General features: G+C 58.8%; 2 protein-coding genes across 2 annotated transcripts; both read left to right on the top strand.

Annotated features, from left to right (window-relative positions):
- The first annotated feature begins 111 nt into the window (after positions 1-111).
- On the top strand, positions 112-9,077 carry LSM12 (LSM12 homolog). Its single transcript, XM_054281747.1, has 5 exons — positions 112-274; positions 2,441-2,574; positions 6,277-6,386; positions 6,741-6,867; positions 8,103-9,077. Exons 1-5 carry the CDS (start codon positions 154-156, stop codon positions 8,193-8,195), a joined length of 585 nt encoding a protein of 194 aa, XP_054137722.1. The 5' UTR covers positions 112-153; the 3' UTR covers positions 8,196-9,077.
- Positions 9,078-9,515: 438 nt separating this feature from the next.
- Positions 9,516-12,552, top strand: TMEM101 (transmembrane protein 101). Its single transcript, XM_054281746.1, has 4 exons — positions 9,516-9,652; positions 10,189-10,369; positions 10,975-11,121; positions 12,188-12,552. Exons 1-4 carry the CDS (start codon positions 9,516-9,518, stop codon positions 12,494-12,496), a joined length of 774 nt encoding a protein of 257 aa, XP_054137721.1. The 3' UTR covers positions 12,497-12,552.
- Positions 12,553-13,796: the final 1,244 nt, after the last annotated feature.

The raw sequence follows: 13,796 nt of genomic DNA, 5'->3' as shown, positions 1-13,796 counted from the left end.
AAACCGCGGCCGGGCTGGGCTCAACCAATCAGAACGCGGGGCGGAGCAGATCGGCGGGGCGGAGCGCCAATCCCCGCCCTCGCTGCCGCGCGGCCCCGCCCCCGCCGCGCCTGGCCGAGGCGAGCGGAGCCGCGGGCGCTGCGGGCGGACAAGATGGCGGCGCCGGGCGAGTACTTCAGCGTGGGCAGCCAGGTGTCCTGCCGCACCTGCCAGGAGCAGCGCCTCCAGGGCGAGGTCGTCGCCTTCGACTACCCCAGCAAGATGCTGGCGCTCAGTATCCACCCGCCCGCGCCTCGCCGCGCTGCTCCCGGCCCCGGCGCGGCCCGCTCGGGCCTCTGCGGCCCGCCCGATGAGGGGGGGGGGCGTGAGGGAGGGAGGGGAAAGGGGGAAAAAGGGGAGGGGGTGTGAGGGGATCGAGGTGGGCGGCGACGGGGAGGGGTCTGAGGGGCTGTGGGAGACCCCCGGGGATGGGGGGAGCGGGGAGTCCGCTCGGGAGGTTTGGGGGGGATTGGGGAGGGTGGTGTTGGGATGAATGGGGGGATTGGGGAGCGCTGTGTGCAGGGATTGGGGCGATTGTAGCCAGCGAGAGGGGATTGAGGAGCCTTGAGCTGGAGTGAATGGGGGAGTTGGGGGTCTTGTAATGGGTGAATGGGATGGGGGGTGTCCTGCAGGGAGATTTTGGAGGGATTGGGGAGGTTGGTGTTGGGGTGAATGAGGGGATTGGGGAGCTCGGTGCCGGGGGGATTGGGGTGATTGTAACCGGCGAGAGGGGATTGAGGAGCTCTGGTGAGTGGGGGAAGTGGGAGTGTTGTAATGGGTGAATGGGATGGGGGGTGTCCTGCAGGGCGATTTTGGGGGGATTGGGGAGGTTGGTGTTGGGGTGAATGGGGGGATTGGGGAGCTCGGTGCGGGGGGATTGTGGTGATTTAACCCGGGGAAGAGAGGATGGAGGAGCTCTGGTGAATGGGGGAGTTGGGAGTGTTGTAATGGGTGAATGGGATGGGGGGTGTCCTGCAGGGAGATTTTGGGGAGCAGTGAGGAGGTTTGTTGTGGGGGGATTGGGGAGCCTGTGTTAGGGGGAATGGGGGGATTTGGGGCTGGTTTTGGGGTGAATGAGGGATGGAGGGGCCCTGCATTATAAAGAGCTTTTGGGAGGGAGTGGGGAGCTCTGTACTAGTTTGAATGGGGGCAGAGAGAGAGCACCCAGTTTTGGGGAGAATGGGGGGGGCTGTGGTGTCCTGGAGGTTTTTTTGGGGGCAGCAGTGGGGAATTCTGTAGTGGGGCGAGTGGGGGTGTGGCATTCACTGTGGGGGGATTGGGGAGCCTCGTGTTGGGGTGAGTGGGGGGCAGTGGGGTGTTCCCTGCCACCCCCCCAGTGTGAATATCCATGGATGTGGTTTTGTTTGGAATCTGCAAGGAACGGGAAAAGCCGAGGGCTGTTGGGAAGCAGCGGAGGGTCCCAGGAGATGGGGGAAGGAGAATGCTCACCTCAGGGCTGGTGTTGGAGTTCTGGGGGGGCCAGGGGTGGCTTCTGCAGGGAATGAGGAGCTGGGAGAGGGTTTTGTGGGAATCAGGACAGGAAAAAGCCCCCTGGAATGTGCTTGGAGCCAGGGGAGCTCCCAGGTCCCACTGGAGGCAGCAGGAAAATCCCAGAGCGTCCAACAGGTTGCTCAGTGCTGCTTGTGGGGCTGAGCCAGCCTTTCCCCAAGTCCAGCTGTTCCTGCCACATCTGGGGTGCTCCAGCTCATCCCCCAAAGGAGGAAACTGGAATTTCCTGGCTTTCTGCTCATCATTGAATGGTGTTTTTTAGGGAGGGCTCCACCTTGTGCTCAGGAGGGCTGGGAGAGGAACAGGGAGTTCCATGGGGATCTCTTCTAGGGGGAAATGGTGTTGGCATGGAAGAGGCTCTCCGTGCTGTGCTCCTCCATCCATCCATCCATCCATCCATCCATCCATCCATCCATCCTCATGGGAGCAGAGGAATCGTGCAGGAATCAGCTCTGAAAGCAGTGTTTTGGGGTTTTTTTTGGGGGTGCTGTCTCATTCCCAATAGAAAGGAGTGTTTTGGGTGGTTTTGTTGGGGTGCTGTCCCGTCCCCAGCAACCAACCTTGTGTGTCCCTCTCCTGAGAATTCCCTTCTTTAGAGAAGAGAATCCTCCCTGGGGATGCTGCTGCCTGCAGGAGGAAAAGAATTCTGGTGGAAAAAGTGCAAATTTGGTGGTGCTGGCTCAAACCAGTGGTGCTGGTGGGCCAGGAGTGGAGAATCAATCTGGATTTGGGGTAGACCAGAATCACCCACAGCTGCAGAGGGAGATGAGATGGGATCACTGATAATCCCAAGGCAGCAAAGGAGCTCCCCACAACCCCAACCTCCTCCTGCTTTGCTCCTCACCTACAAAACCCTCTTTCTGGATTTGTTTTCCTTAATGCCCTCGTGCAGAATGCCCCTCTTCCAGTGGCAAGCCCAACCACGCAGACATCCTGCTCGTAAACTTACAGTACGTGTCAGAAGTGGAAATAATCAATGACCGCACGGAAACGCCTCCCCCTTTAGCCTCCCTCAACGTCAGCAAGGTGAGAGAGCCCCTCCTCAGCAGGGCTCCCCCAAAATCCTGCAGGGAATCCCCCAAAATTCTCCAAGGATCCAGCAGGATTCACCACTGGAGCTGCTCCCAGCGCAGCTTCCCGGAGTTCCATCCTGGATCTGGGGTTTGGTGATTTGGCTCTGGGTTTTGCCACTTTGGGCTCTGGGTTTTGGCATTTGGGGCCTGGATTTTGTTGGGTTTGGGGTCTGGGTTTTGGCATTTAGGGCCTGGATTTTATATGTAGATATATATATATATATATAAATCTATGTTTAGATTTTTGGCGTTTGGGCACCCAGATTTTGGTATTTTTGGGCTCCAAGGTGATCTTGTTTTGCATTTTGAGGGGTTTGGAGCCTGGATTTTGTTGGGTTTAGGCTCTGGGTTTTGGCTTTCAGGGCCTGGATTTTATACGTAGATATATATATATATCTATGTTTAGATTTTTGGCATTTGGGGACCCGAATTTTGGTATTTTTGGGCTCTAAGGTGATCTTGTTTTGGGGTTTGCATTTTGAGGGGTTTGGAGCCTGGATTTTGTTGGGTTTAGGCTCTGGGTTTTGGCATTTAGGGCCTGGGTTTTGGGTGGTTTTGGGGCCTGGATTTTATACGTAGATATATATATATATCTATGTTTAGATTTTTGGCGTTTGGGCACCCAGATTTTGGTATTTTTGGGCTCTAAGGTGATCTTGTTTTGGGGTTTGCCTTTTGAGGGGTTTGGAGCCTGGATTTTGTTGGGTTTAGGCTCTGGGTTTTGGCTTTCAGGGCCTGGATTTTATACGTAGATATATATATATCTATGTTTAGATTTTTGGCGTTTGGGCACCCAGATTTTGGTATTTTTGGGCTCTAAGGTGATCTTGTTTTGGGGTTTGCCTTTTGAGGGATTTGGAGCCTGGATTTTGTTGGGTTTAGGCTCTGGGTTTTGGCTTTCAGGGCCTGGATTTTATACGTAGATATATATATCTATGTTTAGATTTTTGGCGTTTGGGGACCCGGATTTTGGTATTTTTGGGCTCTAAGGTGATCTTGTTTTGGGGTTTGCCTTTTGAGGGGTTTGGAGCCTGGATTTTGTTGGGTTTAGGCTCTGGGTTTTGGCATTTAGGGCCTGGGTTTTGGGTGGTTTTGGGGCCTGGGTTTTATATCTAGATTTTTGGCATTTGGGGACCTGGATTTTGGTATTTTTGGGCTCCAAGGTGATTTGTTTTGGGGTTTGGAGCCTGGGTTTTGGTAGTTTGGGCCCAGGTAGTGATGTTTGGGGTCTGGATGAGGCTATTTTGGATCTAGATTTTGGAGTGCACACAAAGGGGAGCTCCTGGAATTCTGAGGAATTGCTTTCCATCCATCCTGGAATGGGATCACTGCCCATTCCCAGTGAGGTGAAAAGCAGGGGAGGTGACCCCGAGCCCTCAGTGCTGGGGTGAATCCAGGTGTGGGGTGCTCCTTGTCACCTCCTTGTGCCACAGGGACACCTCTCCCGGGGCTTTGTGCCACACAGGTGGCACCAGCTGGGTGTCCATGCCCTCCTGGGTCCCTTCCCGATGGAGTAAGACATCCAGGTCTCAAATGACACAGCTGCCACCACAGTGTGACTGCTGGCTGTCACTGCAGCCGGTGACATGGCTGGGAGCTCAGCCTGAGGGGATCCCCCTGAGGAATTCAGTGTTAACTTTGGGGAACCCCTCAGTAATTCCAGTGTTAACTTTGGGGAACCCTTAAGGAATTTCAGTGCTCATTTGGGGATCCCCCTCAGGAATTCCAGTGTTAAATTCAGGGAAACCCCTCAGGAATTCAGTGTTAACTTTGGGGAACCCCCTCAGGAATTCATTGTTAAACTTGGGGATCCCCCTCAGGAATTCAGTGTTCCCTTTGGGAAACCCCCTCAGGAATTCCAGTGTTCACTTCAGGGAACCCCTCAGGAATTCCAGTGTTCATTTGGGGAACCCCCTCAGGAATTCAGTGTTAACTTTGGGAAACCTCCTCAGGAATTCAGTGTTAACTTCGGGGATCCCCCTCAGGAATTCCAGTGCTGATTTTGGGGAGCCCCCTCAGGAATTCCAGTGCTGACTTTGGGGATCCCCCTCAGGAATTCAGTGTTAACTTTGGGAACCCCCTCAGGAATTCAGTGCTGACTTTGTGGATCCCCCTCAGGAATTCATTGTTAACTTTGGGGATCCCCCTCAGGAATTCCAGTGCTCACTTTGGGGAGCCCCCTCAGGAATTCCAGTGTTCACTTTGGGGAGCCCCTCAGGAATTCCAGTGCTGATTTTGGGGAGCCCCTCAGGAACTCCGGTGCTCACTTTGGTCTTTTCCAGCGTCCCAGAGTTGTGGGTTTGGATGTGGGGAGGTGACAGATGCAGTCGGGTTGGAAGGGGCTGTGCCAGTGGCAATGCCCCCATCCCCATGGGGGCTCAGGCAGGCTGGACTGGGATGTTGCTGGTGGTACTGGTTGTACTGGGAGAAGGAGGTGTGTGCACATGGGAGTGCTGGCAGCACTCCAGGGAACCCAGAGAGCTGAGGGCTTTGGGGGACACCTGCTGCAGGGAGTGATGAGCACAGGGATGGATCCTTTGGCAATGCTGGGCTGCTGCTGCTGGCACCTCTCTGGGGGTTCCAGCCACCTCCTGGTGGCCTCTTGTCGGGGCTGTCCCCAAGTGTGGGTGCAGCAGCTGCTGGAGGAACATCCCAGGGCCTGGGACAGAGGATCTGAACCTCAGGCTGGGACGGGGGATCAGGTCTGGCTGGGGAAGGGGGTGACATGGCAGAGGGGATTCTCAGGGCTCTGCCCCACAATTCCAGCCCATCCCAGTGGGGTGAGGGAGGTTCCCACTTCTCCAGGGAAGTTCCTGTGGAATGTTGTGTCAGCTTTAGAAGCCTGGCTGGTGGCCCTGGAGGGAGCCATTCCCACGTGGAGTGGGCTGGGTGGTGAGGTTGTGAGGGTGAGGAAGGCTCCTGTCCCTGCTGCCACCAAGAGAGGACTCCTGTCCCTCAGGGGCACTGAAGGGTCCGCAGTCAGAGGGAGCTGGGGCTTTCCAAGGGCTGAGACCCCCTCAGGCAGCAGCAGGAAGCCAGAGCAGCTCTGGGTGTGCTCCCAGCAATGACCAGGCCCCAGGAGGAGGAAGAGGAGGGATGATGCTGATGTGGCTCCTCCACTGCGGCAGCTCCAGCCAGGAAAAGGCAGCTGGTCCGAGGCTGCTGCCTCCAGGCTCTGCTTCCTTCCCCTCCCACATCCATGGGATGCAGCCTGGGGGAGGCCAGGGTCGGGGTTTTCCATCTCTATTCCAGCACCCTGTGTGTAATCACACCTCCCCACACACGGATGCAGCTCCCAGATAACCAATTCTGGGTGTTTTTTGGGAGCAAACCAACTGCTGCAGGCTAGAGTTGCTCCTACTCCTGCGTGGAGCATTTACTCCCAGCGTGCTGGGTGTTCCAGGGCTCCTCTTCCTCATCTCCATCCCAAGTGAACTGAGTGGTGAGGGGGGTTTGCACCTAAAATGCCAGAATTAATTCAGAAAGGGGCAGGGGGATGTGAGGAGATGGCACCACCACCCCCCAAATCTCTGGGAGGCCCTGGCAATGCTGAGGGTGAATTTAGGCTGGAATCCCAAGGGGCAGAGCCATACCTGGGGTGTCCCCGTGTCCCCTCAGTGCTCCCAGCCCAACCCCTGTCCCTGTGTGTCCCCAGCTTGCCAACAAAGCACGGACGGAGAAGGAGGAGAAGATGAGCCAGGCGTATGCAATTAGTGCTGGTGTCTCTCTGGAGGGGCAGCAGCTCTTCCAGACCATCCATAAGACGTAAGTGCCCACCCAGTGCCCACCCAGGGGTCCCCAGTGCCCACCCAGGGGTACCCAGTGCCCACCCAGAGGTCCCCAGGCTCATTTTGGAGTCCCCCACAGCCTTTTTAGGGGATTGCCCTCGCTGGGTTTGCCCTGGAACGTTCTGGTGTGTCCTGGATGGGATCCTTGGGGGTGAGGGTGGCTCCCTGCCTGCTCCCTGCCCTGCCTGGCACATCCCACCCCCTTTGGGGTCCCACCCCTCTCCAGCCAGACCCTGGAGTGACCAGGGTGCTCTGTGCCCCCTCAGGGGGACACAGCCCCACCCCAGGGGGCAGTGGTGGCAGTCCCTGATGCCATTGTCCCTCCCCTCAGCATTAAGGACTGTAAATGGCAGGAGAAGAACATCGTTGTGATGGAAGAAGTCGTCATTGCCCCTCCGTACCAGGTGGAGAACTGTAAAGGCAAAGAGGGGAGCGCCCTGAGCCACGTACGCAAAATAGTGAGTGTGGGGACACCGGGAGGGTGGCACGTCCTGGGAGGGTGGCACATCCCTGGGGACAGCCAGGAGCCTCCTTGGATGGGCTCCAGCCTCTCCTGGCATCCCCTTCCCTCTGCAGATCCCCCTTTTTGAGTCGTGTGCTCAGAGTGGTGAGCAGGGGATGGGGACACTGGGAAGGACTGGGTGGGTGTCACCTCCCTGGGGACACCTGAGACCCTTCCTGGGATTCTCCAGACCTTCCTGGGATTCTTCAGACCTTCCTGGGGTTCTCCAGCCCCTCCTTGCTTGGCTTCCAGCCCCTCCTGGGGTTCTCCATCCCTTCCTGGCATTCTCCAGCCCCTCCTGGCTTGCCCTCCTGGGGTTCTCCATCCCTTCCTGGCATTCTCCAGCCCCTCCTGGGGTTCTCCAGCCCCTCCTGGCTTGGCCTCCAGACCTTCCTGGGGTTCTCCAGCCCTTCCTAAGGTTCTCCAGGCCCTCTTTGCTTGGCCTCCAGCCCCTCCTGGGGTTCCTCAACTCCTCCTGGAGTTCTCCAGCCCCTCTTTGCTTGGCCTCCTGGGGTTCCCCAGCCCCTCCTGGGGTTCCCCAGCCCTTCCTGGAGTTCCCCAGCCATTCCTGAGGTTCTCCAACCCCTTCTTGCTTGGCCTCCAGCCCCTCCTGGGGTTCCCCAGCCATTCTTGGGGCTCTCCAACCCCTTCTTGCTTGGCTTCCAGCCCCTCCTGAGGCTCCCCAGTTCCACCTGGGGTTCTCCAACCCCTCTTTGCTTGGCCTCCAGCCCCTCCTGGGGTTCCCCAGCCCCTCCTGGCTTGGCCTCCAGCCTCTCCAGGGGTTCTCCAGGCCATGCTTGATTGGCCTCCAGCCCCTCCTGAGGCTCCCCAATTCCTCATGGGGTTCTCCAACCCCTTCTTGCTTGGCTTCCAGCCCCTCCTGAGGTTCTCCAGCCCCTCCAGGGGTTCTCCAGCCCCTCCTGAGGTTCTCCAGCCCCTTCTTGCTTGGTCCCCATGCCCTCCAGGGGTTCCCCAGCCCCTCCTGGGGTTCTCCAACCCCTTCTTGCTTGGCCTCCAGCCCCTCCTGGGGTTCTCCAGCCCCTCCTTTCTGCTCTCCAGCCCCTCCAGGGGTTCCCCAGCCCCTCTTGGCATTCTCCAGCCCCTTCTTGCTTGGTCCCCATCCCCTCCAGGGGTTCCCCAGCCCCTCCCGGGTTCCTCCCCTGAACCCCTTGGTTCCCCCTTCCCCTGCAGGTGGAGAAACACTTCCGGGACGTGGAAAGCCAGAAGGTCCTGCAGCGTTCACAAGCACAGCAGACACAGAAGGACACATCCCTGTCATCCTGAGGCCACCTCGGGGCCACCACCACCACCCCGTCCCCGCGTCCCCTCCCCGGAGGCGGCGCCGGGGGCTCCTTCAACTTTTATTTCCTTTTTTTTTTTTTTTTTTTTTTTGGGAAAATCTCAACCAATTCCAAACTTTAGACTTCAAAACAAACAAGAAAAGAGAATAATTTAAAGCTCCTCACGCATTACTTGACTAACAGACTTTGTTTTTCCGCCATGGTTTCTCCCTCCAGCCAGTCAGACTCTGTTAATTTTATTTTTTGGCCTTTTTTTTTTTTTTCTTTCCCCTTTTCCTCCCAATTCCTGCCTCCCTTTTGCCCAAAAATCCCTCCAGAAAATAAAGCTAACGAGCTGACTGTGGTGGCTGACCCGGGACCCTCGTGACCAATGTGGTCTCGTTTTAATTTTGTTTGCACAGGGCAAGGCTTGAATTAGTCTTATTTTTCTTATCTTTAAATATATATATGAATATATATTAAAATGTTCTTTAAATATTTGTCTGCTTCTAGGGTCGTGGCAAAAAATCCCTCTTAACACGTCCTTGGGAGCAGCCAGAACCTGGATTTGGGGTTTCACCCCATTTCCTTTATGTTTTTAATTTTTTTGCCCTTTTTCATTTAATTTTTAATTTCTTTTTTTATTTTAAATTTTTTTTGCCACGATCCTCCCCGTCCCCCTTTTGTTTCCTCCCCATTGTTTTTTTTGTTTGGTTTTTTTTTTAATTAAAAACAAAAAGCAGATCAAACTCAAAACAATTCAAGCCCTGCCTTTAGGAAAATTAAAGATTAAAAAAAAAAATTAAAAAAAAAGAAAAAAAAAAGGAAAATTTTTTAGTCTTGTTTAGCAAAAAACAATAAAAACCCGAAATTTTTTTAACCATCACCGGAGTCTGTGGGGGCTCAATGGGGCGTGGCCTCGCGAGGGGCGTGGCTAAGAGGAGTGGGCGTGGTTTAGGGTGGGGTTTGTTACACCCATTGTTATGGGGCGTGGCTTCAGCGGGGGGCGGGGTCTGGCGCTGCATTTTCAATGAGGGTTTGTTTGATTGATGGGGCGCGGCTGAGGCCATGGCGAGGTTTCGGGGACAAGGCGCGGCCCGGGGCAGGCTGGAGGCTCGCTGGGCGCGGCTGTTCCGGAGCGAGGCCGCGATTTTGGGGCAGGAGCCGCCATTTGAATGGAGAGGCGCGGCCTGAGGGGAATGAGGGCGCTGCCATTAAAGGGGCGTGGTTTGTACGGAGAGGGCGTGGCTTCCTCCTTGCGCGGCGCTGATTGGTCGGCGAGGCGGCTGTTCCGGCGCGGCATTTCCGGCGGGACGGCCCGGTGATGGCGGCGGGCCGCGGGTGGAGGCGGCGGGCGCTGCGGCTGCTGACGGCGGGCGGCGGCGTGCTGCTCACCCGCTTCCCCTTCTGGCACTGCTTCAGCGGGCTGCTGCTGTGCGCCGAGCGCGCCGACCTGCGCCGGTGCGCGACGGGGCCGGGCGCCTGCGAGTGCTCCTGGGGAGCCTGGGCCTGTGAGGGGCTGCGGGCGGTTGTGAGGGCAGGGGCGGCTGTGGGGCTGGGCTGGTGGGGATCTGTGAGAACCTGCGGTCTGGAGGGGCAGAGGGGGTGTGGAGTGTGCGGCCTGGAGGGTCTCGGGAGTATCCGGGGTGCAGGGGCTGCTGCGGGGCCCTGAGAGCCGGGGGAGCCCCGGGGTGTGAGGGGCTGGGGGTGGGAGGTGCTGAAGTGTGGGGCAGCTGGGGGGCTCCTGGGTCAGTGTGGGGCTGGGCAGGTGGCAGGGACCGTTGGTGGGGCTGGGACAGGTGACAGGGACCCTCGGGGGGCTGGGGCTGAGGGGACACCCCGGCAGTGTCGGGGTCTGGGCTCTGGGAAGGGGACAGAGCAGCAGAGGGGGCTCTGTGGGGCAGGGGAGGGCTGTGGCTGCCCCATAACCCAGGGGACACTCTGGGGGCTCTGGGGTGACTATGGGGGTGCCGGAGCTGCTGTCCCTGTCCCCGCAGGAAGCCGGACATCCCGGTGCCCTACCTGTACGTGGACATGGGCGTGGCCGTGCTCTGTGCCAGCTTCATGTCCTTCGGGGTCAAGCGGCGCTGGTTCGCCCTGGGGGCTGCCCTGCAGCTGGCAGTGGCCACCTACGCTGCCCACGTCGGGGGGCACGTGCACTACGGAGACTGGCTCAAGGTGAGACCCCCACCCCTGCTGCCCCCAGAGCCCCCGGTGACACTGTGGGGCAGCCCTGGGTGGCACTGAGGGGCAGTGACAGGCAGCCCCAGAGTGGCACTGAGGGCACTGTGGGTGGCACTGAGGATGCTCTGGATGGCACTGAGGGCAGTGGGTGGCACTGAGGATGCTCTGGGTGGCACTGAGGGCAGTGGGTGGCACTGATGGCAGTGACGGGCAGCCCCAGGTGGCACTGAGGGTGCTCCGGGTGGCACTGTTGGCAGCCCAGGTGGCACTAATGGGCAGTGGGTGGCACTGATGGCAGCCCAGGCGGCACTGGGAGCAGTGGGTGGCACTGATGGCTGTCCAGGTGGCACTGAGGGTGCTCTGGGTGGCACTGATGGCTGCCCAGGTGGCACTGAGGGTGCTCCGGGTGGCACTGATGGGTGCTCTGGGTGGCACTGATGGCTGCCCAGGTGGCACTGAGGGTGCTCCGGGTGGCACTGATGGGTGCTCTGGGTGGCACTGATGGTTGCCCAGGTGGCACTGAGGGCAGTGGGTGGCACTGAGGGTGCTCAGGGTGGCACCAAGGGCAGTGGGTGGCACTGATGGCAGCGTGCCCCCAGGTGAGGATGTACTCGCGCACCATCGCCATCATCGGCGGGTTCCTGATCCTGGCCAGCGGCGCCGGGGAGCTGTACCGGCAGAAACCCCGCAGCCGCTCCCTGCAGTCCACGGGCCAGGTGTTCCTGGGCATCTACCTCATCTGCCAGGTACTGGGGACACCTGGGGACAGCAGGGGACACCTGGGGACAGAGGACACCCCTGTGCTGTGGGCTGGGGACATAGTTCCTGTGGGAGAAGCCTTGGGCAGTGCTCCAGATTGTCCCTGCTGCGAGCCTCAGGGACAGTCCACCACCTCAGGGTGGTGTCACCAGTGTCACCAAGCCCACACTGTCCCCAGGGGAGAAGTCTCGGGCAGCAGATGTCCTTGGGGGATTGTCACCAGTGCCACCACACTGCATCCCCCATGACTCCCAGGTTTTGGGGACCCCCTTCTGCCACCTCTCCCCATCACACAACTCTTGTGTGGATGTTCCCAGTGCCACCACACTCCAGGTCCCCCTTGTCCCTGGGGGTGAAACCTTGCATGGCACTGGTGCCACCACACTCTATCCCCTGCTGCAAGTGTCCCCTGCGTCCCCCATGACCCCCAGGTTTTGGGGGACCCCCCTTCTGCCACCTCTCCCCATCACACAACTCTTGTGTGGATGTTCCACACTCCAGGTCCCCGTTGTCCCTGGGGTAGAAACCTTGCATGGCACCAGTGCCATCCCCCACTGTGAGTGTCCCTTTGTCCCAGGTTTTGGTGGGACTTTTGGTAGGACTCTCCCCATCCCAGAACTCTTTGTGTGGGGGTTCCCAGTGCCACCACACTCCAGGTCCCCATTGTCTCTAGGGTAGAAACCTCAGATAGCACCGGTGTCATGCCCCACTGTGAGTGTCCCTTTGTCCCAGGTTTTGGTGGGACTCTCCCCATCCCAGAACTCTTTGTGTGGGTGTTCCACTCCAGGTCCCCCTTGTCCCTGGGGGTGAAACCTTGCATGGCACCAGTGCCACCACCTTCCATCCCCCACTGCAAGTGTCCCCTGCATCTCCCATGACCCCCAGGTTTTAGGGACCCCCTTCTGCCACCTCTCCCCATCCCAGAACTCTTGTGTAGATGTTCCCAGTGCCACTACACTCCAGGTCCCCCTTGTCCCTGGGGGTGAAACCTTGCGTGGCACCGCTGCCACCCCTCACTGTAAGCATCCCCTTGTCCCCTCTTTGTCCCCCCAGGCCTACTCCCTGCAGCACAGCACCGAGGACCGCCTGGCCTACCTGGACCACCTGCTGGGGGGTGAGCTGGCCCTGCAGCTGCTCTTCCTGCTCTACGGGCTGCTGGCCCTGGCCTTCCTCTCGGGTTACTACGTGAGGACAGCGGCCCAGGTGCTGGCCGTGCTGCTGCCCCTGGCCATCCTCCTCATCGACGGCAACCTGGGCTACTGGCACGCGCTGCGCCGCGTCGAGTTCTGGAACCAGATGAAGCTCATCGGCCAGAACGTCGGCATCTTCGGGGCCGTGGTCATCCTGGCCACCGATGGATGAGGGGGTGAAGGGTGGGAGGGGTTTTTTAAGGAGCGACGCTATTTATTTGTTGGGTTTTTTTTCTGGGGTGGGTTTTTTTTTGTTTTGTAAATATTTGATAATTTTGGCGGAGGATGGGTTGGGGAGGGGTCCTGCCACTGTGTGGTCAGGGTCTCTCACTCTGCTGAGGGGTGTCACTGCTCCACCCCCCAAAAAAAAAAAAAGTATTTTTACTGATGCACTGAGAAATGTTTAATGTCTCACCGCAGGGGGATCAGCTTTGGGTGCCGGGGTGAGGAGGGGCTGCAGCTTTTGGGGCACAAACTGCTTTTGGGGTGCTGGAGTGCAGTGCAGGAGTGCTTTGGGGAGCTGATGGTGAGGGAGGGGCTGCTCTGGGGGAAACTGCTTCAGAGGAGTCACTTTGGGGGGAACTGATTCAGGGGAGATGCTTTTGGGGGGGCTGATTCAGGGGACATGCTTTTGGGAAACTGGTTCAGGGGAGATGCTTTTGGGGGGCTGATTAAGGGGAGATGCTTTGGGGGGGCTTGGAGGGCAGAGCCCCTTTAGGGGTTTGGGGTGGAGGGGCTGCTGCAGGGGAGTTCTTTTGGGGGACCCTCATGGAGAGCCACTTTGGGGGGACAAATCTGGGGAGGGATGTGAGTCTGAGGGGTTTGGGGTGAGCTGTTTGAGGGGGAGCCACTCTGGGGACTTGACTGTGGGTGTTCTGGAATGGGTGGGGGTCCCAGGGAGGGGCTGGCAACCCCCAGGGTCCCCGTGGGCTGTGGCCTCAGTCCTCTCATGCTGTCCCTGGGCTGTGTTTGTGTCCCCAAACCCCCGGTGCAAGGCAGGTGTCCGTGTCCCCCCTCAGGTGTCTGTGTCCCCCTCCCGGGCTGGGCAGGGCTGTGTGTCCCCCCCCAAGCTGGGCAGGTGTCCCTGTCCCCTCCCGGTGTCCCTGTTCCCCCCTCAGGTGTCCGTGTCCCCCCCAGGTGTCTGTGTCCCCCCCCCGGGCATTGCAGGTGTCCCTGTCCCCCCCAGGTGTCTCTGTCCCCACCCCAGGTGTCCCTGTCCCCCCCAGGTGTCCCTGTCCCCCCTCAGGTGTCCCTGTCCCCCCCACGTGTCCGTGTCCCCCCTCCAGGTGTCCCTGTTCCCCCCTCAGGTGTCCGTGTCCCCCCCAGGTGTCTGTGTCCCCCCCCCGGGCATTGCAGGTGTCCCTGTCCCCCCTCAGGTGTCCCTGTCCCCCCCAAGTGTCCGTGTCCCCTCCAAGTGTCCCTGTCCCCCCTCCAGGTGTCCCTGTCCCTCCCAGGTGTCCATGTCCCACGTG

The sequence above is a fragment of the Melozone crissalis genome, unplaced genomic scaffold (assembly GCF_028551555.1).
Source record: "Melozone crissalis strain CALT ecotype California unplaced genomic scaffold, PUWL_Pcris_2 ptg000032l_1, whole genome shotgun sequence".
Classification (NCBI taxonomy): domain Eukaryota; kingdom Metazoa; phylum Chordata; class Aves; order Passeriformes; family Passerellidae; genus Melozone; species Melozone crissalis.
The sequence above is the reverse complement of the archived record's forward strand: the minus strand, read 5'-3'. Positions and strand labels throughout refer to the sequence as shown.